Genomic DNA, 27,477 nt, shown 5'->3' on the forward strand with positions numbered 1-27,477 from the left:
AGACCAGGGTCAGCCTTGAACTGGCAGTGATCCACCTACTTCAGCCTCCTGAGTGCTGAGATAAAGGGCCTGTACACCACACCCTACTGTATTAAATCCTAGAGATCCCTTTTTGTAGGGACCCAAGGCCATTTACAGGTCAAGCCAATGTCCCACTGAGCTACACCCAGCGCCCTAAAGAGACTGTAATCTGTAGGTGTATCTGGTGATGGGGACAGTTTTGGGACAAGAACTGTTATCTTGGTCCAGTATCCTCTTCTGATACCGGATTTCTTCTCTCTCCATCCTGTCTCGCTGTGCACCTGCTAACCTTCACTCCCCCGGGAGCAGCCTTGTGCCATTCTCCTCCCTGTGTGTATCCTAGCACCCTTGGACCAAAGGTGCTTTTAGGGAAAACAGTGGTCAATGTTCATTTATTCAATAAGGTATCTTTTTTTCAAATATGAAAGACATTTCTTATTAATAAGGTAAATTGAGCTCTATCAAATGTTATAAATTCTGGAAGAAGACAACTCTATTTTTTTTAAAGATTTCTTTATTGATTTATCTATGAGTATGGTATTGCTGACACACCAGAAGAGGGAATCAGATCCCATTACAGATGGTTTTGAGTCACCATGTAGTTGCTGGGAATCAAACTCACAGCCTGCGGAAGAGCAGTCAGTGTTCTTAACTGCTGAGCCATCTCTCCAGCCCCACAACCCTATTTTTAAGTATTATAATCTGATAAGTAGAAAAGGGCATAGAATGAGAGAAGAGAAGGAGAAGGGAGAAGAAAGGACACTGAATCCATTATGAGAAAGGGGGTTGGAGTGTTCCTCTTATTCAAATTCACTAATTTGGGCAAATGACATAATAACATGTGTTTCCCCTTCTCATTCTATAAATGTGTATATGCATGATCATGGGGTTTTGATTTTTTTTTTAACAGAATGATGTCAGAACACCAAAACTCACTAAGCACGTGCACTCCATACAGTGGGACAGAACGAAGCCTCAGGATGAGGTGAAGGCGGTCCAGCTTGCCATTCAGACTCTGTTCTCCAGCTCAGAGGGCAACCCTGGCAGCAGATCCGACTCCAGTAAGTTAGTGTCCTTAACTCAGCCCGCACACCTGAGTCCAGGATGTTAAGTTATGAGATTCCCATTGCAGAGGAGAGTGCCAGGCAGAGGTGGCTCAGATGCCTAACTCAGACACCTTGAGACCTGAGAACCAGCAATGAGGCCTGTCGATGACGGAGGAAAGGTCAGGGGAGGGAGGAGAAGATGGACAAACGAGAGTGGAGTAGGCAGGACAGGATGGAGAGGCTCGGCGTGATGGCTCGGTGTATGTGAGTACTGACTCTTGTATGTTGTCCTCTAACCACGCAAACATCATGGCATGAGCTGTTCTACACACACACACACACACACACACACACACACACACACACACACCTCGAATACACACAAATTGAAGAGAGACAGTAAAGAGAAAAACTCCAACGCATATGCTGGATACTGGTGATAGTAATTTTTAAAATGTAGAAAAGCATTCAAGGCCAGCTGACAGGCTATGAAATCGGTCATTATCTGGTGAACTCAAGCAAAAGTTCTGATTCCCTACTTGTGGGCTGAGAAGCTCTAGGACTGTAGGACTGAGGCACGCTCACCGCTGTGCTGAAGGTGAATTTGTACAAAGCCACATGCAGTCCCCTCATAACCGTGAGTCGTATACACCAAGCACACAGAAACCCGTGCTTTCTCAGCAGCACTGCTTCTCCCCCCAAGAGAAAAGTATTTCTGTGACAGTGACCAGAAGGCTGTCTGCCAGGCACGGAGACAAAAGCGGGACTCTAACTTACTGCCCTCAAGGGCAGTCACTGAGTCATGACCGTCTGGCTCCTACATTGGCCACTGTTACGTCTGACATGCCAAGCAGAACAAACATTCTTAAATGACCACCAGCCAGGGCAGCCAGAATCCTGAAGAACAGTCAAAAGCCATCAACAAGTGATTTGACATCATGCCTTCACCTTTGTCAACAGTTGGTTTGCTTCCTTGTGCAGATAACCATCAGGGAACACTGTGACTATCCATGACTAGGCTTAGGATTTCGTGTGGCTATTTCTAAACTCCTTTATGTTGGTTAAGTCTGTGTGCCTTGTCTAATATGTCTGCCATAATCCTTCAAGTTCTTCTTTTAGATGGGTGTGTTAGCTCACAACTGTGATCCCAGCACCCTGGGGGCTAAAGCAGGAGGACCATTCAAGTTCCAGGCCATATAAGCTATACAGGAGTTTCGGAGACAAAAAAAAAAAAAAAAAAAAAAAAACAAAAACAAACAAACAAAAAAAAACCTTTCTAATAAGTGATGTTTACAGGGCACATTTTACTTCTATAGGGCTTTCATAGTCATGACCCTGGTTGACCCCTATAGCCCTGCCCCCCGTAAAGCCTGTGGGGTTCTACTATAATTCTGCTGCATTGTCTCTTCTGTGAGGCCAGTTTCCCCATTTCCAAAAGGGCTGCCAATGGCTTCTAAGTTTTACATAGTTCAATTCCGTCCGACCATGTTGAGAGTCACCAAATAAACATTTTTGTTGTTGTTGTTCTTAAATCAGTCTGAGTTCCAGATTTCCTCTGGTAACACTTACAGGGCTAGTTTCTCCACACATGCCTCTATAGTCAGTGGACTGTATCACCAGATGTGATGGATGGTGGTGAACGGCAGAAAACAAGGTGGGGTTGGGGGAAGGTCTTAAGGTCACCTACATTGTGACCATGGTTCTTCCCCAGGACACTGCCCAGACCCTAAATTGGTGTCCCTTACATCTTCTAAGCATCATCTCTTAGGAAATAATAACTTAATCTTTCCTTAAGAGTGAACACGGGGAAGATCAGCACCCTACCCTCCACCTTCTAGGATTGCTCCCAACAGTTTCTCTCTGGAGAGCTCCTGTCTTCCTCTAGTTTTTAGCTTGGTGCCTTCCTTCTGCCCTTTCTCACCGCCTTTCACTCACCGTTCCAATGTGATATGAAGACTCAGGCTCACCTGTTAGATCAGGCACATCCCTTGTCACCTACAGGTAGCAGAAAACCCCGATTCTGCCTGGTTTACCTCAGTGGGCCTCAAAGTTTGGTCCTGCAGGATCCTCTGTGGACTTGTCAGATATGCATATTCTCTGGCCCATCTCCAGCAGTCGGCATTTTAAGAAACCCTCCAAAGTCCCGCAAACACTGATTTAAATGAATAAAATGTATTGTTTTCCATTACTAGAAGTCTAAAGGAGGCCGAGGTTCTGGATACAGTACGGCAAATACATTTGACTATGGTATCTTAAGAGATGGCCTCTTCCTTCCCTCACTGCCATACACACTGTACTGACTCCGCCCACGGCTTCCCTGAGGTGTCTGGCTACTCTTTAAACACAGCAATGCCCTGAAGTCACCAGGCGTCGGTCCTGATCTGTCCTCATATTTAGGAGAAAAGCCTTCTGGAAATCCAACAGACTACCCCACACCAATTCTGCTTTGGGCAGGAGAGTCCTTTGCTGGCGTCAGCATATCTGTCATGGGCCAGAAGAGGCTGTTTCCCTTGGCACACATCAAACAGGACTTCAAGCTCAGGCCTCTTGGTAGAAGCTAAAACTGTATGGAATTAGCAGTTTAGAAAGATAATGCTGTGATACTATACTGTTCCATGTATGTGAAGTTTCTAATACAGTCAGACCATGGCTGCAAAAAAAAAAAAAAAAAAAAAATGCTAACCATATTACATCCTTAATGACAATGTACCTTTCCCACTAGGGGTTCGTGGTAGTAAAGAAAAAGGTCCCCGTGTACCTACCTAGAACTTCCATGAATGGCAATGCTTGGCACGCCCCCAAGCAGCCTTGAGATTGATTGCCTGAGCCAGGCTTATGAATTAGGCATGCAGCTTTGTGGCATGAAAGATGCTCATTTCCATTTTCCCCTGCAGGTGCGGACTGCCAATGGTTAGACACTCTGCGCATGCGGCAGATTGCATCCCACACTTCTCTACAGCGTTCCCAAAGCAACCCTATCTTGGGGTCTCCTTTCTTCCCTTACTTTGCCAACCAGGATTCCTATGCTGCTGCGGTGAGGAGGACCCAGACTCCGGTGAAGTACCAGCAGATTACACCAAGCATCAACCCTTCCCGGAGCTCCTCCCCCACGCAGTATGGGCTGTCCAGAAACTTCTCCTCCCTGAACCTCAGCTCCAGGGACAGCGGCTTCTCCAGCCTCAATGACAGCTCCTCCGAGAGGGGCCGCTACTCAGACCGAAGCAGAAACAAGTACTACCGTGGTAGTGTGTCCCTCAATTCTTCCCCGAAAGGAAGATATGGTGGGAAAAGTCAGCATTCCACACCTTCAAGAGAAAGATATTCTGGAAAGTTCTACAGGCTGCCCCAGTCAGCGCTGAACACTCATCAGTCCCCTGACTTCAAGAGGAGCCCAAATGACCATGACCGCCGTGTGCCCAGGACCATACCCGGGATGCCTCTGCACCCTGAGACTGCCTCCAAAGCAGGGGAAGAGGAGAGCAGGGTGAGCGAAGGGGGCTGGACTAAAGTGGAATATCGGAAGAAGACACACAGGCAACTTTCGGCCAAGACTAGCAAGGAGAGAACCCGTGGCAACTACCGTGGGCGGCGGAATTTTTGAGGGATTGGGTCAGATGCGCTTTTCCAAGCGGGTTAGTAGTGCTTTGTGCAATGGATTTTTGGTAATAAGGTATCTTGAGGTTATAGGGACCAAAAAAAGACTAGTTCTGGGCTTGGGAAACACCTTTTAACTGAAAGGACAACCAAAGCAGGGCCTCAATTATGGCTGTTAGTCAGTCAACTAGAGGTGGCAATTAAACTTGACAATAACTGCCAATGTTTTGTCCCCTGAATTACTATTGAGGTGGGGAGGGCTATGACATTGCCTGCTGGGAACATTCGAGCAGGCTTGGGGCCAGGATAAAGCTAGTGAGAACCACAGAAAAATCATATTTCTGGACAAAACAGGATTCATCTTATCTTCTCTTTCATCTAAGTTCCAAGATGGCTCTGCAAAGCACTGTGGACGATTCTTGAGTTAAAATTTGTTTTTTGATTTTGGGGTTTTGTTTTTTTTTTTTTAACCTACTGGGATAAAATATCATTTATCTTGATTGCTGAGGGATTTTTTTAAAATGCCTCCCTAAATGTTGTGCCCAAGGCAAGTGCCTCACTCATCTCCACTGTGTTAGTATTTATTTTAGTGAGATATTTGTGTTTTCTGCCATGGTCAGTATTGAACTGATTTGGCTTGTCATTTTTAGGTAATAAAAAAAAAGATTATTGAAGTTAATGTTGATTGTATGGTGGCTATTTCATTCATTAAGGTTCAACAGACAAAAGATCTAAATGGCCTGGAGGTTTGTGGCTGGTTCCTTTTCTGAGTCCCCAGGATGCTTTCCACCATCACAACAGAGAGAGCAGAGAGGTGGGTGGGGAGACAGTTCACACCGCATCCTTGGGATGTCAGAACTCTACAAGAAAACAGACGGAGCAGGGTAGCACCATCTCAAGCTAAAAGCCGGAGAAATTAAATTACCATCAGCCTTGTTAGAGCAAGGCAGTAAATACCAGCAAGCCAGTGTGCCGCCGCTGGGAGAGAAGAGGGGGCTGCTTGTAGCCTAGAGCAGGAAGCTCATGGCACGCAAGGATATGAAGCATTGTGAAATACTTCCTATTTTGCAAGTCAGAGAGTCAGGTGGCAACAAACCTGTTACACATCAGACAGATATTACACATCACACATTACTCTCAGTATGCTGAGAACCTGTTCCGCATCCACTAATACTAAGCACTGTGTGCCATTTGATCTGTCTGCTGGGATCATCAAGGATTTTTGTAGCCTTAAAGTCAAGATGGTAGGAAATGACTTCCTTTACAAGGGAAACTTGTCATGACCTAAACGTTGACTCGACAACTTGATTTTATTTACCATTTGCACTTATGAACAAGCAAAGCAATGGGGATGTAAATCAAGATGAGCTTGGTGGGTATGAGGTACCCATTTTCATCATGGCTAACCAACTTAGAAAGCTCCTGGGTCTTTGTCTTCTCCGCTGGAATCTGTTTCCAGGCATCCCCCTTCCCTTTGGCTTTTCTTCCATGTTAAACAGTAGCAAGCAAACAGAAAGGTCTGTGCAAAGTTTGCCGTCTTGCTCTGCTGTTTCCAAAGAGGCAACACGTTCTTTGAGAATGTTTGGATCAATGACAGTCTTGAGTCAGTCACTCTGAAGGGAATGCAGAGGACGGTGTGAGCCAGAACAATAGAGGCACGGCTTCAGGTTGAAAGGTGTTGGTGCAGATGAACGTTGTGTCATGATCCTTGCCACCATCTTGCTTTTGTGGATCCCTGAGTTAGATAATCCAAACTGGCATTCAAGCGACTGACTGCCTGTGGTCTCAGCCTTCTTTTGTACAGTGATTGGTCACTAAAAAAGTTGCTGCAACAGCCCACCAAACTGACCACTTTGTAAAGTCTCGTGGAAAAGTACTTGTCAGCATTGATGCTTCCAGTCAAAATCAAAACAAGAACAGCTGCAGTCTGGTTTTGGGTTGTAAAGAAGTAATAAGAATTGGCCGTGCTTTTTTGCTTGTTTCTTCTCTCTCTCTCTCTCTCTCTCACTCTCTCTCTCTCTCTCTCAACAATACTTAGTCATCAGACATTTGTAAGGTTTTAGCAAGACATGCTCCAGCAAAATAGCCAAATGCCAAAACAGAAATTAAAAACATAGCAGCCTCGGGTTTAGTTATCTACTTAGCACACATAAGGCTTTGGGTTCAATTCTCAACCCCAGAAGACAAAGTAAATAATTTTCAGGAAGTATATTAGTTGTAAGAGGACGGGGATAAGACTGACAGAGAGAAAAAGAGGAAATTTTTAGGTAAGACTGTAAGGGTGTGGCTCACTAGCAGGGCACAGGACATATGTGCATGAATGCACCCACAAGTGAGCGGAATTGTTAACAATTGCTTTCATCTGGTTTTTCCATGAATATAGCTTTAGAGAGAAAAATTAAACTACAATATACTTAAAATGATTGACAGTGAAACTGAGGTCAGTAGAATGTGCCTGGAACTCTCTTCCTTGGGCCTTCTCCAGTGTAGCGGTACCAAAGCAGTGCATAAGCTTCCTGAGACTTTTCTCTGCAATAGATACTACCTGAGTGTGCTGGCTGGTTTTGTGTGTTATCACAGAAAGGAGCCTCCCTTGAGGAAATGCCTCCATGAGATCAGCTGTAAGGCATTTTCTCAATTAGTGATCAAGGGGGGAGGGCCCATTGTGGGTGGTGCCATCCCTGGGCTGGCAGTCTTGGGTTCTATAAGAAAGCAAGCTGAGCAAGCCAGGGGAAGCAAGCCAGTAACATCTCTCCACGGCCTCTGCATCAGCTCCTACTTCCTGTCCCTGTGTGAGTTTTAGTCCTGACTTCCTTTAGTGATGAACAGCAATGTGGAAGTGTAAGGTGAATAAACCCTTTCCTCCCCAACTTACTTCTTGGTCATGATGTTTGTGCAGGGATAGAAACCCTGACTAGGACACTGAGCCAGCTGGAACAGATGTGGGACCCTTCTGAGAGAAGCTAGGAACATCCTGCAAAAGCTAGCTTATAGTGATAACAAGTTGTGGTTGGGCAAAATAGAAGCTGAACTATGAATGAAAAGAAATTCTATGATACATAAAATATTCCTTGTAAACTTTAAATGATATATTAAGCCCATAGGAGAGACTACTTTGGAACTTACTAGAAAAGAGCCACAGGAAGGGCCCAGTGGATAAGGCATTTTGCTGCTGAAGCCTAAGCAGCAGCATTTAGATCCCTAGAACCCATACCAAAAGCCAGTTATGACAGCACTGTCAACTTGGTGTTCCTAGTTGAAGTGGAAAGCAGAGAGTGGCCCAGAAGCTGGAGAGCTGGCCAGCCTAGAAGCAAAGGGAAGCAAAGAAACGAGAGAGACTTGTCTTCAAAATAAGGTGGCAGGTGAGGACTGACACTTAAATGTTGTCCTCTGACCTCCACACTCAGACCATGTGTCCTAGTTAGGGTTTCCATTGCTGTGAAGAGACACCAGGACCAAGGCAACTCTTAAAAAGGACACTTCATTGGGGCTGGTTTACAGCTTCAGAGGTTCAGCCCATTATCATCATGGCAGGAAGTAAGGCAGCATCCAAGCAGGGATGGTGTTGGAGGAGCTGAAAGTTCTACAGCAAGTCAAACAGAAGACTGGCTGTCACATGGCTAGAGGGAGGGTTTCAAAGCCCACCCCCACAGTGACATACTTCCTTCAACAAGGCCATACCTACTCCAACAAGGCCACACCTCCGGATAGTGCCACTCTCTAAGCCAAACACATACAAACCACCATACTGGGCCTTGTTGGTTTTTTCTTTTTAAGATTTATTTATTTTTATTTTATACATATGGATGTTTTGCTGTCACTCAAATACACACAGTCAGACAGACACACACCATACGCACCATACACACACACACATACATGATTAATATAAAAATGGTAAATGTTACATACATAGAAAATTAATTAGCTAAAAAAATTTTACTCTGTGTTTGTATTGCCAAAAATCACTTCTCAATACTTATATAGCTGGTCTAATTGTTTATCTATAAATACAGAATCAAAATATCCTGGGGTCTTCTGAGAGTGGTCAAAATATCCAGTAGTTCAACATACCAAGGTCAAAACATCCTAGAGTAGCTCAAGGCGCTCCGACTCCACTGCAGCTCTTGCAATGCAGAGTCCTGAGATAGTTACAAGCTTTCCAGGACCCATCTCTATAACGAATCCTTCCTCCTTGACAAGTTAGTACAGGTGTGGTATGCTCTGTAGCTCTGGTTCCAGAAGCTGCTATCAGGAGGCATCATGATCTAGTTGTATGAACTTGTCCAGGATGCAGCATGACTTAATTCTGAGATAACAGAGACTGCACTTCAAGAGCCTTTGAACAATTGCTTGCCATTGTTGACTTGGAGAACTACCTTGAAGCCTGTCTGGCCTGAGGAGAAGAGAGAACAAGACAGGGCCTAGCTCTTCCCATCTACCTGCCTTTTCTGCCTTATGAGGTGACTGGAGTGGCCAAATCAACGGAGAGTTTCCAAACATTCATTGCTCATACCAGTGGCTTCTTTCGCAGTCTCTTGCCTATTGCCTAACCAGTGGCCATGTCTGTCCAAGTCAACACAATAAAAACTGGAGACTTCTCTGACCTTACAGTTCATTCACAATTAAAATGAAGACTAGATGCTGATAACTGGTGTTTCTCTTACTACTGGAGAAGTTCCTTCCCTACCAACAGCTGTGTTTCTCTCAGTTCTGGCTGAGAGAAAAAAAGTGAGCAAAACCTTCACGTGGGCTATCCTCTGCCCAAGTTCACATAAACAACAGGATTAACCAGCAGGGCTCTCCCAAAGTAACAAGGGTATCCACTCGGTCTGCAAAGTACACAGCTGTGGTGGTGATGATCATGTGACCAAACTCGTGAACCTTTTCTGTATCGAGCTTCCTCAGGCCATTGAGCCATGCAAATTAGTCATCCTTTTGTCTGCTGAAACTTTGTACACCCCCAACCTGCTTCCACAGTCAACCTTCAGCCCAGAGCTAAAAATGCTGCTCCCAGTAGGGAATTCCACGATCTCCAGCTGCCACTGTCCTGCCCTGTGCACAGAACTACTTGACTGCTCAGTCATGTTTATCTCTAATGGAATTATCCCCAAGTTTGTCTACATTTGCTTGCTTGCTTGCTTGCTTGCTTGGCCAAGCTATTAGCTGCATGGAGCAGGAACTACATTTGGTTATTATATTATATAGTATATATGTTATATATAATATATCATGTCATATTTCTTATATTACAATACATTACATTATATTATTATATCTTGGTCACCAGTATAGCTTTTAAGTGGTACTCAACTTATTTATTAATGAATGGGACAGCTAATTAATCAGACTACCAAGCCTTCAGATCTTCAAATTCTTCTTCAGTTGCACACTCATTGTCATTAATAGGCACCTCCAAACCAAAAAAAATAGATCTAGTGTTAAAATAGTTACCTTTCTGAGATTGTCTGTCTATCTCTTGTGAGCTTGCAATGAGAGTCGGTCCCTGAGCACAACTCCAAGAAGAGACACCAGTTATGTTCTGAAGCCAATTCTGGGTATCCTGAGACCCTTCTAGGGAATGGCCAGCCTGGTTTTCCCAGGATGCCTCTCCTTGCCTTGTAGGAAATTGGATTCATTTTCCATTTTGAGTTTGTACACTTAGCACAGGACTCTGAATGCAGACCTTCCGTTACTGCCTGTCACAGGAATAACAAAGAAGAGATGCAGGGTGAATTGGTGCACAGAGCTGTGCACAAAATGTGCCCCACAGTCACCTCCCCTCCCCCCTCCCCCATCCCCCAGGCCCTAAGCCCTCTCACTAATGGCCTCACCATGTCCATTCAGGCTGAGGATGGGCGCAAGACAATTCAAGATGCGTCAGCTGGCTGTGGCTGTTTATCAAGATGTCCAAACTGGCTCCTTTGCTACGTGTAGGCGATTTAATTTCGAGCCTAATTTTAATCTGCACTACACTGTATGTCTGCATCTGCTGTGTTAAAGCCATCATTAGCATTTAAAGGGAAAACTGATGGTATTGATCACTCTTATTAAAACCAAGCAACGGAACAGCCGAGCGACTGAGCAGGCTCTCCAGCCACTGCAGGCCCAGCCAAAGTTGATGTTCTCAGAACATCAACACAGATGGAATTGTGACATGAAAGCAGGGGTGTAGCTGACATCTGCGATGGGCACACACAGCTCACTACTACCCCACGGCACCCCACCCCAGATCCCCAGATCCTGAGCTTCTTAAAAATAGCTGACTCTATTTGCTTCTGAACTTCTTACATTTCTTCCAACTAGCACACAAGGCTTCTCAATAATGGTCTGGTGAGTAAATATGTTAAAGACAGGTTAAGAATCCTCTTGTTACAGGTGTGGTGGCGCACGCCTTTAATCCCAGCACTTGGGAGGCAGAGGTAGGCGAATTTCTGAGTTCTAGGCCAGCCTAATCTACAGAGTGAGTTCCAGGACAGTCAGGGCTACACAGAGAAACCCTGTCTCGAAGGAAAAAAAAAATCCCCTTGTTATATAAACATTCTTCAGGTGCAATTGTACCTTATTACAGACCTTGTAATAGCTATGGTTTGCTGTGTAACACATTGCCCCAAGAATTAAAGAATAGCTTAAATAAAGAATAACTATTTATGATCCCAGATGATGTCTAAGGTTAAGAATTCAGGAGTGACCTTTATGGCTGGCTCTATTTTTTTAGACAAGATCTTGTTGTTTCTCACACTCCTGGAACTTACTATATAGCCAAGGGTATCCTTGAACTTGTGATCCTGTTGCCTCTGCCTCTGGAGTGCTGACCTTCCACGTGGGTCTCATGATGCCAGGCTGGTCTGAGTTTTTAATGAAGTGCCAATCAGATGGTTGGTTGGGCGGCTTTCTAGAAGGAGGCAAGAGGGCCTGAATTCAAGATTCTCCTCCTAATGGAACTGGTTGTCAGCAAAATGCCTCAGTTTCTCCCTATGTGTGTCTTTCCACACATTATAAAACCCTTGTGCCAGGGTAGCTGGATTCCTCAGAGAGACTTATCCAAGAGAACACAGAAAGCCACACTATCTTTTGTTTGGCTTCAGAACTCTTGCCCATTCTTTCCTGGGACATCTCAGTGCTTGTACCAGTCAACCCTGCTCAGTCTGAAAGGAAGAAAGCACCAGGCCATGCAACCCTTCGGAGGGCCATCTTGTAAGCTGGCCACCATGGACACCCACAGTCTCTCTGCTCCCCTTTGTAATTTAGAATCTTTTCTGGGTTTTGCCACTTCTGCTTGTTTTATATTCTCCCACAATCTAGAATTTGGATCTGAGCATAGAATTTGGAGCTGAACACAAAGCGGGAAGAGCTGCCCCCCTGGGCTTGGACTTTGCAGCCTCCAGAACTGAGAGAAACTGAAGAACCAGCCTGCCTCCATCTTAGGCTTAAAGGCCATCTTATAGTAAAGACAAACGAGGCTCATTCCTGTTTGTGATTAAATCTGTTTCTCAAGATTTGGGCTATGCCCCACCTATAACCTTAACTACCAATGGTTCTGTACTGCCTGTTCCAGGAATGGCAACTGTGTCTCAAAAAGTTAATAACTACCCTGCACCCCTACCTTTGTTTTGAATGGGTTGTTATGGCTACCTTGGAATGAGCACCTGTGGTTACATCCACCCTGTACCTATCATGGCTTTGTTTCTGGAGGTCATTATGACTAACTTGCTATGTTTATGGTCAGCTCCTATAACCCTGCCTATTTCGCTAGCCAAACCCCCCATTTGGCCCTCAAACTCCACCTTAGGGGGAGGCAGCCCATGTACACACACACACACACACACACACACACACACACAAACTTGCTTTAATTGCTTTCTTCAATGAATTTGGCCATGATGATTTGGGTCAGTGGTCTTTCTCCTCCCATCTTTGGGATTAACAAATGAATGTTTCTTTATAGAAACCCAATCTATGACAATTCAAAAGAAATAGCCCCACCCACCCCCGCCCCACCACTACTCCCATCCCATCCCCATCCTACCAAATGGTTTGCCTGAGTCTTCCCTGTAAGAAGCCGCTAAGGAATGCTAACAAGAGGCTTATGGGCCTCAGCTCTTTTGCTTTCAGATTATTGAGACAATGGGCCACCAAAGAATAAAATCTCCCCAGGAACCTCTCGCTCCAGAAGGAAAGAAAGCTGAATCTCCAGTACCAGCTAGACAAAGAACTTGTCCCTCAAGAAGAACGTCTTACACAACATGCTAACTTGTCAGACCACCTCAAAGAGCAGACCAGAGCTAAGACACCGCTGCTGAGCATATCCTGACTGGGAGTGCTTAGCTATGGCTACTTCTTGGCCTCTGTTTGTTTACTTGTGTATCTTGTTTTCTAAGTCTTGGGACCAACAGTACACACGTGAAGGTCAGAGAACAACTTTGGAAGCAGGTTCTGTTCTTCCCCTATGTGGATTCTTGGTATCAAGCCCAGCTCACCAAGCTCGGCAGTGATTTACCCACGGAGTCATTTCACCAGCACGTGTGCTCTTTTTAAACCCAGACTTCAAGACTGTACCCCAAAAAATAGACTTGGGAGGGAGGGGTCTTCATTTGTTGCTCATCCAAATATAGCCACACTGAATAAATCTCTTTTTTTTTCTGCTTCTCACTATTATTAATCTCTTTCATTAGTTTGTATCAGATGTCTCAGCCTAGTTTGTTGGTGCTCCTGGGGTCCAAAGTTTTACCCTAAAAACCCCTTAGACACTGGAGTGAGGTGTGACTTAGTGGTAAAGTATTTGCCTAGCATGAGCCCGGGCTGAGCTGCACCATTGGCAGTGAAAGAGACTGCGGATCATTCTGGCCTGTTCAAATTCATGAAACGGTTAGCATTTACTCAGTGTGTCCATGCCAGGCCTGGTTCTAAATTCCTTCCTTGTTTCAGTACCACCCAACCTTGTGTGGCAGATGCGACTGTTGTCTCCATGTTTCACGAAGGGGTTAGTTATTTGCCCAAGATAATAGAAATTGGAACCATAAGAAGGTAGGACCACAAACATGGGTGGGTACTAGAGGATGCCTCAGAATTTGAGGTGGCTGGGATACAGGCCTTTGCTTGGTGTCCCTCTGTTAATGTGATTGAGTTGTCAGTGGTGGCTAGAAGAGAAAGAACAAGATAGTAATTAATTAATTAATTAATTAAAAATTTGTTAGTCTCTGCTGTTTAATTTGTTACAAGGGTACATTTAAACAAGTTATAGTTTAGTAGGTGTATTTCTATACAGAATTTAGAAGAACCGTAAAGTGGTGTAGATAAAAATCTGTGTGATATTTTTATTTGAGAGTTCATCGCAATATATTGATTTAATTCTTAAACACAGAAAAAGAGAAAAGGTCAGCCTGATCTACATAGCAAGTTCCAGGCTAGCAATGGCTACATGAAAATTTGTGTTAAAAAAAAATAGATAGGTAGATGATAGAAACTTAAAATTTTTTAATTCTTTTTTGTTTGTTTTTGTTTTTGTTTTTTTCGAGACAGGGTTTCTCTGTGTAGCCCTGGCTGTCCTGGAACTCACTCTGTAGACTAGGCAGGCCTCAAATTCAGAAATCCACCTGCTTCTGCCTCCCAAGTGCTGGGATTAAAGGCATATGCCACCACTGCCTGACAATTTTTTTTTAATTCTTACAAAACAAGTAATAGGTTGCAAAATTTTATAAATCATTTAAATCTTTCTAACACCTACTGTGTAAAGTCCTGTCAAAGATAGACTTTCTGAAAACACGGCTGGAAAGATTTGGGAATCAACAGGTCATTACCCTCCTATTGGGGTCAGATACATACTAAAGGCCATATCGTCTTTAAGATGTTTTCTTAAGTTACCAGATATGGTGATACATGACTGTAATCTCAGCACTGACCCTGAGACAGAAGGATCTCAAGTTCAAACTGAGCTCAAGACCAGCCTGGGCTACACTGTTTGTAAGACCTTGTCTAAGACATAATGAAACGAGATTGATTCTGTTTACATTTAGTTTATAAATTCATTGGGGTGGTATAAATACATTGAAAGTCAACTGTAAACTAAGAAATGTATGGTTTTCTCCGTGGAAGTGTTTAAGTAACATTGTAATCAGAGTATTTGGAGAATATAATCATCCCTTCCCTCTATATACTCTTTAATTTTTTATTTCATTTATTAATTTGTTAATATGAAGGTAGGGGCAGCTTGTGCATGCTATGGCAAGTCTCTCCTTCCAGAAAGTGGGTCCTGGGATTGAACTCAGGTCATGAGATCTGACTGTAAGCACCTTTACCTGCTGAGCCATCTTGCTAGTCCTTCCTTTTAGAAGACTACAGTAAGTTGTTTGACTTTAGACAATAGTGATTTAGCTCAACCCTACTAATTTTCAGATGGTGGACAGGACCCTGAGATGTAAAGAATGTGATGAATTACGTAAGACTCAAACTATTGGATTTATCTACCTGCTGGGCACTTGAGTCCCAGTGAACTCAGTGTCACAGGAAGATGGTAACAGACAAGGGCTAGGTTGTTTAGACCTGTATTGTTTTAGAGACCTGGCCTCAGGAACTATTTCTCTCTGCCTACCTGGATCAACTCTAGCTGAAGTTGCTTTCTGAGGTTTCTGCTTTTATTCTCTTCCAGCTCAGAAGCAGCGGTACTCAGAGCCAGTCACCATGTGTCAAGTGCTTTATAAGTGTGTCATCTGACCTCACAAATCCTGCATTATTTTCAGTTCTGTGTTGTTGATCGTTTTGTTTTTCTGTGTCTTTGTCTGGCTGAAGTTTCTCTAGCAGGGCAGCTTTTTCATGCTCAATAGCTGCTGAGTGCCCCTGTGGGGTGGCCCCATAGCGGACCATTGTGCCCGGTACAGAAATCAAGAATTAATGATACTTGTCCAGTTATTATCTTGAGAGCTTGTTGTCCTTAAGGAGAGACAGTTCATTTTCCTTGGTATATGACTGTGGTGATTTGGTTCTCAATAAAAGCTAGTTTGCATGCTCGTGAAGCCATTGTCGTTTACAGCGTTCAGCTGTGAGCTGAACTTTCCTCTGCCAGGTTCTCTTAAAAAAACATCCTACCCCCCTGTCCCTTCATCCTTCGCTTTTACACAAACAGGTTTCTCAGACAGATGGGAAAACTGTCTGATGGAATGATGCCTCGCTGCCTGTGTTAACACCTTACCTCTGCAGAGGAACCTGACTTCAGTCTTTTGTTCAATCACTGTGTTCTTGTTCATCGTTCACTGCACAGTCACTGCAAGCCAAGGCTGAGTCCAGCCTTAGCTTTAGAAATACAACCTGAAGGAACTTTCTCAGGCAGTGGCTGACCCCTAGTGCTAAAGAGAGAGAGAGAGAGAGAGAGAGAGAGAGAGAGAGAGAGAGAGAGAGAGAGAGAGAAGGCTCATGGCTTCCCCCAGGGAGAACTGGGCTGGGGGTGGGGGTGGGGGTGGGGTGGGTAAGTGGTCCAGATCTTGCCTAACATGTACCAGCACTACAAAACCAACAGATGATTAAGAACATAAAACCACTGGAAAAGAGTCACTACAACACATGCTCTCTCATGCTAAGCTCTAAGAAGAACACTGAGATGCCCTTCCTAAACGAAGTTAAGTTAGCCAGAAGAGGAAAGAAAGGGGAAGATAAAATAAGTTTATTTAATTGCTACTAAAGCTTTGGACTAAAAGAACAAAGGAGGAAAGGAGACCTGTGCCCCAGTTTCCTTCCGAGACACTGGAGATTAGCCATGAGGGCGACTGTGTTCTGCTTGCAGACTCAGCCAGCCTGAGAAGAACAAACACTTCTTCCTAGGGACTGTCGCCTTGTCTCAGGACTTCACCCAGTTTGCTGTGTCCCACCCCTCTTCTCCTTAGCCAGGGCAGGTTCAATGTAAGCAATTTATACTTTCTCCCCAAAGTTTCCTTATAAAATGCTCTGGCTTCTTAATCAAGACATTTCCCTACTGCTCTGGAATCTTAGGTAAATTAATCCCAGAACCCACCTCTTTTCCCTTTTGCCTGGCATCTGTCACTACTCAATAAAAAAATCCTTTTGTCTCAGAGGTTTCTTCGTTGCTATCATGTTAATGGTTTCCTGACTGCAGCATTTCCTGGAAGCCAAAACACTGCCACTTCCAGGCAAGGGAAGGGGAGAAGACGAATATAGACTTTATGAACTTTCAGGGCTTGGCCTGTGACGTCTGGCTTGGAACTGGCCACCCTTACTGTCGGTGATAGTCAGCAGGTTTTTCCAGAGACTTTTAGACTGGTTTGCAGAGGTTGACAGGCAAAGTAAAGATCTCTAGAAAACAGAGTCCTCAGTCCATTGTCCACTAAGATGTGCTCCCAAATGAACAGGAGGAGATAAGTGTCTTCACGAGAGAAACATCTGGGCTGATGTGTCTAGCTCAGTGGTGGAACTCTTGACTAACACGTGTGGGCCCTGAGATAGACCCCAGAACCAATTAAAAAAAGAAAAGATCAAAGGTACACATAAAAGCTCAGTTCATACCTGGGCTCCACATGAGCACAATAAGACACAGCTGTCAGCACCATGGCTGTTATGTTCCTGTCTTAAAATCCAAATGAAAATAGCTAAGGCTGAGATAGAAAACCAGGGTCACCCAGCTAAATACAGAGGCACCTACTTAGTGCTTTAATTTGCTTCATGTGCTGAAATGATTCTTTCGGTTTTCTTGGTGTCTTAGTTTAGGTTTCCATTGCTGTGAAGAGACACCATGACCAAGGTAACTCTTTTTTTTTTTTTTAAGATTTATTTTATTAATATATGTAAGTACACTGTAGCTGTCTTCAGACACTCCAGAAGAGGGAGTCAGATCTTGTTGTGGATGGTTGTGAGCCACCATGTGGTTGCTGGGATTTGAACTCTGGACCTTCGGAAGAGCAGTCGGGTGCTCTTACCCACTGAGCCATCTCACCAGCCCCCCAAGGTAACTCTTAGAAAGGACATTTAATTGGGGCTGGCTTACATTTTCAGAGGTTCAGTCCATTATCATCATGGCTAAAGCAAGCCATACACACACACACACACACAGAGAGAGAGAGGGAGAGAGGGAGAGAGGGAGAGAACAATAAATAAACTTTAAAAACCAGCAAACATGGAATTGAGAATGTAGCTTCCTGGGAGAGCTCTTACTAAGCACATGTGTGGCCCTAAATCAATGGTTCTCAACCTGTGGGTTATGATCCCTGGGGGCCTAATCAAATACCCTGTATATCAGATATGTATATTACAATTCATAACAGTAGAAAATGACATTTATGAAGTAGCAATGAAATAATTTTATTGTTGGGGGAGTTGCCACAGCATAAGGGCTGCATTAGAAAGGTTGAGAACCACCACCCTAAACTCAATCTTCAGCCCCCCAAACCAAAATGACAACACTCCCTGAGCATCATTCACTGAGAGTCCTTAAGACCTTAGAAGGTTTCTAGGTTGTTTGTTCAAAGGCTCTGTTTAAGATTACCAAGGACTGGGGTGACTGCCCAGTAGAGAAACTGCTTGTCCTGCAATGTGAGGACTTGAGTTTGAATCCCCAGAACCCACATAAGGCCAGGGCTGGTGGAACACATCTGTAACCCCGGTGTTCCCTGGGTGAGATGCGGGCCAGAAACAGGACTCTCCATAAGTTCAGGCCAACTAGCCCGGAGTGCACAGCACCAATCAACATCAAAGAGAAAGTTTGTCCCAAACAAGGTGGGCAGCAAGTGCAGACAGCAGAGCTTGTCTTACACACATATACAGAAAGAGATAAACTCTTGGGCTGGCAGTGTAGCTCAGTGGCAGTATGTGCTTTGTACTCACAGGGCTCTCAGTTTGATTATCATCACCATATAGAAAGAAATCTCTCAAGATGAAAGTTGAGAGGGTGTGAGGGAAGGGAGTGTCACAGGTTTGAGGGCAAACCAGATTGCCTGAGCTCTGGTTCCTTCTTGCCACTTTCAAAATGTGATCAGTTACTTACCTGAACTGTGTTTCAGCTTCCACAAGAGCATAATAAGATAATAACAGTTCCTACCTTATCTCATAAGCCAAATTGCTTAGAACAGTGAGAGCCCTGAGGACAAGTAGCTGTTAGGATATATGATCAATATTATAAAAGTGAGATACACTCCAGCATCCACAAGCCTTTCGGTCCATCAGAATCGCTCACTGCCTCCATGCGTGACCCTGCCTCATGAAAACCACTTTCAGAAAATCAGTAACACACACACACACTCACGGTTGTCATAATAAAGGGAATTGGCCTTACCCCATCTCCAAAGTGACTTCTGCTGGACAGTAGGCCATTATCAGGAAGTTGACCTCCCTGTGGACAAACTTGAATGGCTTCCCAATAAATTTGAGTGCTAGCACCTGAGTTCCAAGGCCAGAAAGTCTTGTCAGGTGCAGGAATGCAGACTCCACTATTTCTCAACCCAGAGTTTCACCACCTTCATTCCAGTCTTTCCCAGTAGATGTCCCCACATATATGGACGTTGTTAAAACAGGCACACAAAAAAAACCTAACAACTCAACTTGTTGAAACTCATGCTCCAGAAAGAGACATGGCAAAGTTACTCTCTCTTAACTAGGGACTTGTGCAAACTTTTCTCTACTTCATTCTTGTTCCTCTTCTTCCTGTGCATAATCAATCTCAAACAAAGATGCCTGCATATACCAGCATATATGAGTATTGGAGAGATATGGCTGAAAACCAAACCTATGTCTGTTTTCCACCAGCCAGAATCCCACATAGACTGAGAGGACATGCCTCAAAGCATGCTTAAATTTTACTTCCATAATGAAATGTCTTGGGATCTAACTGCTGGTATTTTGAGCCAGAAAACACAAAGCTGCCTCATTTAGTCACCAGAGAGGAAAAGAACTGAGCCAGAAGGACCTCCTGATACTTTGTGTCAACAAATCAGAAGAAAATGATCTCGTTTCCCAAGATGGTGGAGATAAGCACTCTTTGTCAAAGGCTGCATGTGAAAATGGAGCATTGTTCTTGGATTTTCTTTCCTATTAAAGTTCCAGAATCGCATCCTTGCCCCTTCCAGGCTGGAGACTGTAATAGGCATTTTATAGATCTAAAATTAATAATAGCCTGAGGATGTCCTGAGCTATCGTACTCGCCGGCAAGAACACACTCGGACAACCGGATTCTTCTGTGGCAAGCTTTATTGCTTCTTAAAGAGGGAAGACCAGACCCCGGAAAATGGTGCTGCTTATATAGCCCTCAGCGTGGCGTTTCAGCACCTGATGTGGTGTGTCAGCTCCTGATTTGTTGCTCGCCCATCACCTCATTACTATGCCCCGAGATGGGCAGTGACTAGGCGTGAGTTCACTTTCCCACTTGCGCACAAGGCTTGTTTACTAGTTAGGCACAGCGGAAGCCAGCGCCATCTTATAATGGCGATTGCTCGTGGCATGGCACTCCACATGAGGAGATTATATTTAAACATGTGTAAACATCTTGTGTGAAGAAAACCTAATAGAAGCAACTTTTAAAACAAGCTGGGGAGTGCCAGAGAGTTTGGGAAGCCTCTAAGCAGGCTCCCCAGCAGAGCAGAAGAGATACAACGTAGACAGCCACATCTGGAATAAACCATGATTCACAAGATTGGCTTGCCCAACAGGGTCTAGGTAGTCCAACAGTCGCTGGAGAGGCTGGGGACCTGGTTGCAGCTCAGTCTAAGAAGCTGGATGTCTTTGCATTCTCAGTTTAGTGAAAGGGCCTTGAAGATTCCTGGAGAGGCGCTGCCCTTCATTCACATCGTAAGGCTGAAAAACTTGGCATCTAATGTCAGTAGAGAATGTTGGCACAGCAGCGAGGGGCACAGACTCGCCAGCAAGAAGCAAAGATAGGCAAGCAAGGAGTGCTGTTTGTCTTCAGTCATCCTATTGAGGCCACATGGTACTGCAACTCTGCAGGAGGGTCTTCTCCTCTCACTAACTCTTTCTGGAAGTCTCCTTCCAGATCCTCCCAGTATGGCACCCTTAGTTGATTCCAGATTCCATCAAGCCGACAATCAAGATTAACCATGACAGTAGTCAAGTGTTAGATGCTTTAAATGACCCAGCTATTTCTATTCTCACTACATAGTAGTAGGCCCCGGAAAAATAGTACACACCTTTAATCTCAGGAAACTAAGGCAAGGAGATCTCTGAGTTCAAGGTCATCCTGGGACAAAACAAGTCCTAGATCCAGGCATGGTGGTACACATCTTTAATCTGGGCCACACCTTCTGCTTGAAGACCTATATAAGAACACTGGAAGAAGGAATAATTGATCTTCTTCACCTGCTTGCATTTACTTGCCAGCACATCTGTTGGAGCCAACTTCTACAGAAGACCAGCTGAAACAACTAGCCTCGTGGGACTGAGTAACCACTAGATTCCTTAGACTTTCATTCACAGCTGACCATTGTTGGGGAGTTGGACTACAGACTGTAAGTCATCATAACAATTTCCCTTACTATATAGAGACTATCCATAAATTCTGTGACTCTAGAGAACACTGACTAATACAGAAGTTGGTACCAAGAATGGTTCTAAAGTAACCAAAGTATAAGGATGAATCTTTTAAGAATATGGAGTCTGTTTAATAATCTACCAGCACCTTCAACAATTGAAACCTCTCCAGATACTCTCTCTCCTGGGAGCTCAGAGGATATTGAAGGCCATGGTGGAAACTATATTTCAAACAAAGAATCTAATGCCTTTGATTATCTTGATCCATCAATTGTAACTGGCAATAAATTAGGTGATCCAGTGTATCAAATTTTCTACAATTTTGGGGGGGGGGGAATCAGAAAATGATTTTGCTGGCTTGTTGCTCTTAGTGTCTCTGAAAAAAATTGATGGAGAAGAATGAGCTGTGTGATAAAATCAAACATCTCCAGATGCAAATAAACAATGTAAAGGTTTCTAAGTGTGCCCTTGAAGAGGATCTTCTCTCCAGCAGCCATAGAGCTCGAGTTACAGGAAACCAAACTGAAGCCTTCATTATAAGGTTGGCTGAATTACAGCAAAAATTCAAGTCTCAGCCTCAGAGGGTGTCAGCAGTTAAAATAAGGGCATTGACTGGCAAAGAATGGGGTCCTATAACTTGGGATGGGGACCTTGTTAGAGCTGAGAACTTTGAATCTTCAGATTCTAAAGGGTTTACCTCAACTGAGGAAGTAGTACCCTCAGCCCCACCCCTTGAAATAATGCCTTTTTCACATGAGGAAATTGATCCCTAAGAGTCTGATAAGCCGGCAGTGACCTTCTCTGTAGAAAATGCTGGGCAAGGCAATACTGATGTTCCTCAAGGCCCATCAATACTTTCTTCTAGACCTATAACCAGACTCAAGACAAAACAGGCCCCTAGAGGGGAGGTAAAAAGTGTAGTCCATGAGGAAATTCACTACACTACTAAGGAGCTTAATGAGTTTGCTAATTCATTCAAGCAGAAGTCTGGGGAATGTGTGTGGGAATGGATTTTAATAGTGTGGGATAATGGTGGAAGGAACATAAAACTAGAGCAGGCTGAGTTTATTGACACGGGTGGAGATTCTAGGTTTAATATGGAAGCTCACCCAGTTTAAAAAGGTGTCACAGAAGTTTGCTTGAATGGTTGGCTGAAGTGTTTGTTTATCAAAAGATGGCCGACTGAAGAGGAGCTGGGGATGCCTGAGATCCGGTGGCTTAGTGTTGAGGAAGGGATTTTAAGGCTTAGGGAAGTTGCAATGCTAGAGTGGATCCGTTGTGTAAAACCTAATCCTCCACAATGGGAAAGCCCAGAAGATATGCCCTTCATGAATCCTGTAAGATGCAATCTGGTGAGAGGGACACCAGCATTTGAAGAGTTTTGTTCTTGCCCTTTTTTTGTGTGTGCCAGACCTTAGGGTTGGAGATGCTGCTGCTCAATTAGATGAATTAAACACAATGGGTTTAATTGGGCCCCAAGGTAGCAAGGGCCAGGTGGCAGCATTGAATTGCCAGAGGCAAGGTGATTGTAGTTATTATAATGGGCAGGGTAGGCAAAACAACATTTATAATGTCCTAGCCCACAATGGTCAGCATAGGAGAGGTGAAATTTATAATGGTATGACACATTCAGACCTTTGGTACTGGCTAATCAGTCATGGTGTTTCCAGGCATGAAACAGATAGGAAAAGCCTACTGCATATCTGTTTAATCTGCATAAGCAGAAAAATTCGCAAACAAAAGAAAGGCCACATTGATTGTGGCAAAAACAAAACAAAACAAAACAAAACAAAACAAAACAAAACAAAAAACCAAAAAACCAATCTTAGCCAGTGAATCAGTTTCCAGACTTGAGCCAGTTTGCAGACCCAGAACCCCTTGAATAAAGGGGTGGCCAGGCTCCCCTAAGGATGGATCTTGATAAGACACCTAAAAGTTTTGCTGTTACCCTTTCTCCAGTTCTTCCCCAGAGGGACCTACGGCCTTTTACAAGGGTAAGTGTACACTGGGGGAAAGGAAATAATCAGACTTTCTGGGGTCTATTGGATACTGGTTCTGAGTTGACACTGATCCCAGGAGATCTCAAGAAACATTGCGGCCCTCCAGTTAAAGTAGGGTCTTATGGAGGACAGGTGATTAATGGAGTTTTGACTGATGTCTGACTCACAGTAGGTCCGTTAGGTTCCTGAACACATCCTGTGGTCATTTCCCTACTTCCAGAATGTATAACTGGGATGGGTATACTTAGAAATTGGCAGAATTCTCACATTGGTTCCCTGACCTGTGGACTGAGGGTTATTATGGTTGGGAAGGCCAAATGGAAGCCTTTAGAGTTGCCGCTGACAAAGAAAATAGTGAATCAGAAACAGTATCACATTCCTGGAGGAACTGCAGAGATTAGTACCACCATCATAAACTTGAAAGATGCAGGAGTGGCAGTTCCCATTTACCAAGTGACCCAGAAGGCTTCTAGCTTTGTGTGGGGCCTGGAACAGGAGTAGGCCCTTCAACAAATACAGGCTGCTGTACAGGCTGCTCTACCACTTAGACCATATGATCCAGCAGACCTGATGGTACTTGAGGTGTCTGTGGATGATAGAGATGCTGTTTGGAGCCTCTGGCAGGCCCCTGTAGGTGAATCACAGAAGAGAACTTTGGGATTTTGGAGCAAAGCTCTACCATCATCTGCAGACAACTATTCTCCTTTTGCAAAACAGCTCTTGGCCTGCTATTGGGACTCAGTGAAAACTGAACATTTGATAATAGGACACCAAGTTACCACGGGACCTAAACTGCCCATCATGAGCTGGGTGTTATCAGACCCTCCCAGTCATAAAGTAGGATGTGCACAGCAGCAGTCTATTATCAAATGGAAGTGGTATATATGTGATCGGGCCTGAGCAGGTCCTGAAGGCACAAGCAAGTTACATGAAGAAGTTGCTCAAATGCCTATGGTTTCTACTCCTGTTACAATGCCATCTGCTGCCAAACATGCGCCTATAGCCTCATGGGGCATTCCCTATGATCGGCTGACTGAAGAGGAGAAGACTAAGACCTGGTTTACTAACAGCTCTGCATGTTATGCAGGCACCACCCAGAAGTGGACAGCTGCAGCATTACAACCCACTCCTGGTACCAAATTCTGTATTAGGATTCTCTAGAGTCACAGAATTTATGGATAGTCTCTATATACTTAGAAAATTTGTTATGATGACTTACAGTCTGTAGTCCAACTCCCCAACAATGGTCAACTGTGAATAGAAGTCCAAGGATCTAGCAGTTGCTCAGTCCCACGAGGCTAGATGTTTTAGCTGGTCTTCTGTAGAAGTAGATTCTAACAGATGTGTCATAGTATTCCACACAGTATTGCTTTTGACCAAGGAACTCATTTCACAGCTCACAATCATGGAATCTACTGGTTTTACTATGTTCCCCACCATCCTGAAGCAGCTGGTCTGATAGAAAGATGGAATGGCCTTGTAAAGACATAGTTATAGCATCAATTAGGTGGCAGCAGCATGGAGGGCTGGGGCAGAGTTCTTCAGAAGGCAGTGTATGCTTTGAATTAGTGTCTGGTATATGGTACAGTTTCTCCCATAGCCAGGGTCCACAAGTCCAGGAATCAAGGGGTGCAAAAGGGAATAGTTCCACTCACTATCATTCCTAGTGACCCTCTAGGAAAAATTTTGCTTCCTGTTCCCACAACCATAGGTTCTGCTGGTCTAGAAGTTTTGATTCCAGATGGGGGAGTGCTCCTACCAGGAACATTCCATTGAACTGGAAGCTCAGACTTCCCCCTGGTCATTTTGGGCTTCTAATGCCCTTAAACCAACAGGCTAAGACCTTCCAGTTTAGAATTCCCAGTGTATTCTTTCTTACAGGTTCATTTCTCTGCTGAGACAACCCCCCATTTGCTCACTGTGACTCTCTTTTGTGTTCTTGAGATCCACATGACAACTTCCTTGATAGCTAACTCTAGCATATGCCATCCGTAAGTGTGTGTCTAGACTTTTCCTTGACTGTAAGGTTAAATTCTCCTCTGTTTCCATATGCTAGTTACTTCCTGTTTATACTGAGCACTGTTCAGTGTGTGGGGACTCTGGCTTTCATGATATTTCTCTGAAGATTTCGATTCTTCAAGAAAATCACTGACTAATCGCCTTAAGTTTATAAGGTCTTGATGTAATATTTTTCTCCAAGGTGGGCCTATTTAAAACCCAAAGTGTTTACTCAGCCTCTTTAACTTGGCAGCCTCCAGATGCCAAAGTCTCCTCTGCAATGGACAGCAGCTGATGGTTCTGCTTAGTTCTTCCAACTACCACTTTACACTGGACATTTTGGGATCCATCGGAATAAATGGAGACCAGAGGTGAACTAAGTATTTGACAGTTTAGGTGCAGACATGGGGTCTCCCTACTCTGTGACTCCTTTTCTGAGATTTCACCCCAGATTTTTAATCACTCATGAAGCTACAAGAGCTCAGCCTTTAACAGCTCAAAATGGATTTCTAGTGGCTTCTATGTGGCCTGCCCGGTACACATGAGAAGAGTCTGTATAAATGCAGCAGTCACCTGGCAAGTGTGGTTCCTGCTTCCAAGGCTTGAAGCCTTGTTCCCTCTCTGGGTTCGTTAAAGAGTGGTAAGATTTTTGTCTAGAACTGATTATTGTTTTCTGTGGGAGAATTAGTGTAGTTAACAACACTCACATTATCAATGACAGAGCTCTCTGGTCTTCCCCCACCAACAGACGTGTGTTTTTCCTCTTCCCCCACTCCTGGTCTTCCTCCTGTCTTCTTTTCTCTCTGAAGCATCGCTATATTTTACATCTCTGATGAAAGACAAAAGACCTTCATAAAATAACTTTTGGATTTTATTATTATTGTTGCTGTTTCAGTTTTCTGACAGTGCATCACACTGTAGCCTAGGCTGACCTCCTCAGACTTAAATCAACCCTCCTGCCTCTGCCTCCCTAGTGCTGGGATCACAGACTTGGGCCACTGTGCCCAGTGGTCTTTAAAGTTAAAAACAGCACAAAGCTCATTCTAAAGAAACTGTACATTTGATTTTTGTTTAAGACAGGCACACTGGTGTATGCTGGTAATGGCTGTGCTTAGAAGACTGAAATAGGCTGAGTAGTTGTGGCACATGCCTTTAACCACAGTACTCGAGGCAGAGGCAGAGGCAGAGGCAGAGGCAGAGGCAGAGGCAGAGGCAGAGGCAGAGGCAGAGGCAGAGGCAGAGGCAGAGGCAGAGGCAGAGGCAGAGGCAGAGGCAGAGGCAGAGGCAGAGGCAGAGGCAGAGGCAGAGGCAGAGGCAGAGGCAGAGGCAGAGGCAGAGGCAGAGGCAGAGGCAGAGGGTCTACAGAGTGATTTCTAGGACAGTCAGCTACACACAGAGAACCCTATCTTGGAGGAGGAAGAAGAGGGAAAGGAGGAGAGGAGGAGGGAGGTGAAGAAGAAGAGGAGAAGGAAGAGGAAAGAGAGGAGGTGGAAGAGGAAGAAGAGGAGAAGGAGGACCAGGACAAGGTAGGATGAAATAAGAGGCTTGTGCTGCAAGATTAAGGCTAGCCTAGGCTATACAATAAGATACTGCCTTGACCCCGCCCCCAAATATAACAAACAAACAAACAGAAAATTAAAAGTTACCAATCATTCAGAGAACACTTGCCAGCAGGTGTTAGTGTAAGCTTCAGGCACAGACCCTAAAGAGACTCTGGCCAGCTGTTAGATTACATTTCTAAAGCTAGCCATCAAGATCCATTCACTTATTTGGCACTGCCAAGGTACAGCTATCAAAGTATCAAAGTCCAGCAATCAAAAGCTTCTTTGGCTCACCTAATTAACATGCCCAATTAAAATGAAACACCTTATCCTAACAGGAGGTTTCTCCTTTTACCTTAGTAAACTGCCATTTGCCTATGGGCTGCGCCTGCCTCCTCTCCATCCAGTGTCAGTCCTTTGTCTTCTCTCTCCCTTAAGTTCTTCTCCCTCCTCCTCTATCTCCTGTCTTATTCCCTGCCCTCTGTCCTATTGAGAGCTTTTAGCGCAGCTTCTAGGAATTTGGCATTTGTCACTGGGCTTGGACAAGGAAGTAGGCTCAGATAAGAATTTTAGAAAGAGGAACCACGGGGCTTGCTTACTGCTTTGCTGAATTACTGCCTTGTGTGACCCTTTGCTTACCACTTTACTTGATTACTTCCTTGTGTGATCTTGTTTACGACTTCGCTTGATTACATGTCTTTGATCTAAGAACTGACCATGCTTTTTGATATACCTGGAATGATATAAAAGCAGGCTGGAGAGCCATAAAGCTGTTTCAGATTCAGTATGGGCCCAGCT

The 27,477-nt window shown here is 44.3% G+C and overlaps 1 protein-coding gene and 1 long non-coding RNA gene across 4 annotated transcripts in view; one reads left to right on the plus strand and one right to left on the minus strand.

The window, feature by feature from the left end:
- Map3k20 (mitogen-activated protein kinase kinase kinase 20) overlaps positions 1 to 5,340 on the plus strand; it is a 156,974-nt gene extending 151,634 nt beyond the window's left edge. For all 3 annotated transcript variants that reach the window (NM_023057.5, XM_006499997.3, XM_006499998.3), the window contains 2 exons: positions 932 to 1,082; positions 3,962 to 5,340. In NM_023057.5, the coding sequence (NP_075544.1) occupies positions 932 to 1,082; positions 3,962 to 4,668 (858 nt within the window). In that variant the 3' untranslated portion in view covers positions 4,669 to 5,340. The remainder of the gene's footprint in view (positions 1 to 931; positions 1,083 to 3,961) is intronic.
- Positions 5,341 to 20,037: 14,697 nt separating this feature from the next.
- On the minus strand, positions 20,038 to 27,225 carry Gm39847. The gene is made up of 3 exons (XR_866421.1): positions 27,035 to 27,225; positions 25,846 to 25,967; positions 20,038 to 20,939 (listed from the first exon to the last, which is right to left on the minus strand). It is a non-coding gene; the product is annotated as a predicted gene, 39847 (long non-coding RNA).
- Positions 27,226 to 27,477: the final 252 nt, after the last annotated feature.

This window comes from Mus musculus, chromosome 2 (assembly GCF_000001635.26).
Source record: "Mus musculus strain C57BL/6J chromosome 2, GRCm38.p6 C57BL/6J".
In the NCBI taxonomy this organism is placed as follows: domain Eukaryota; kingdom Metazoa; phylum Chordata; class Mammalia; order Rodentia; family Muridae; genus Mus; species Mus musculus.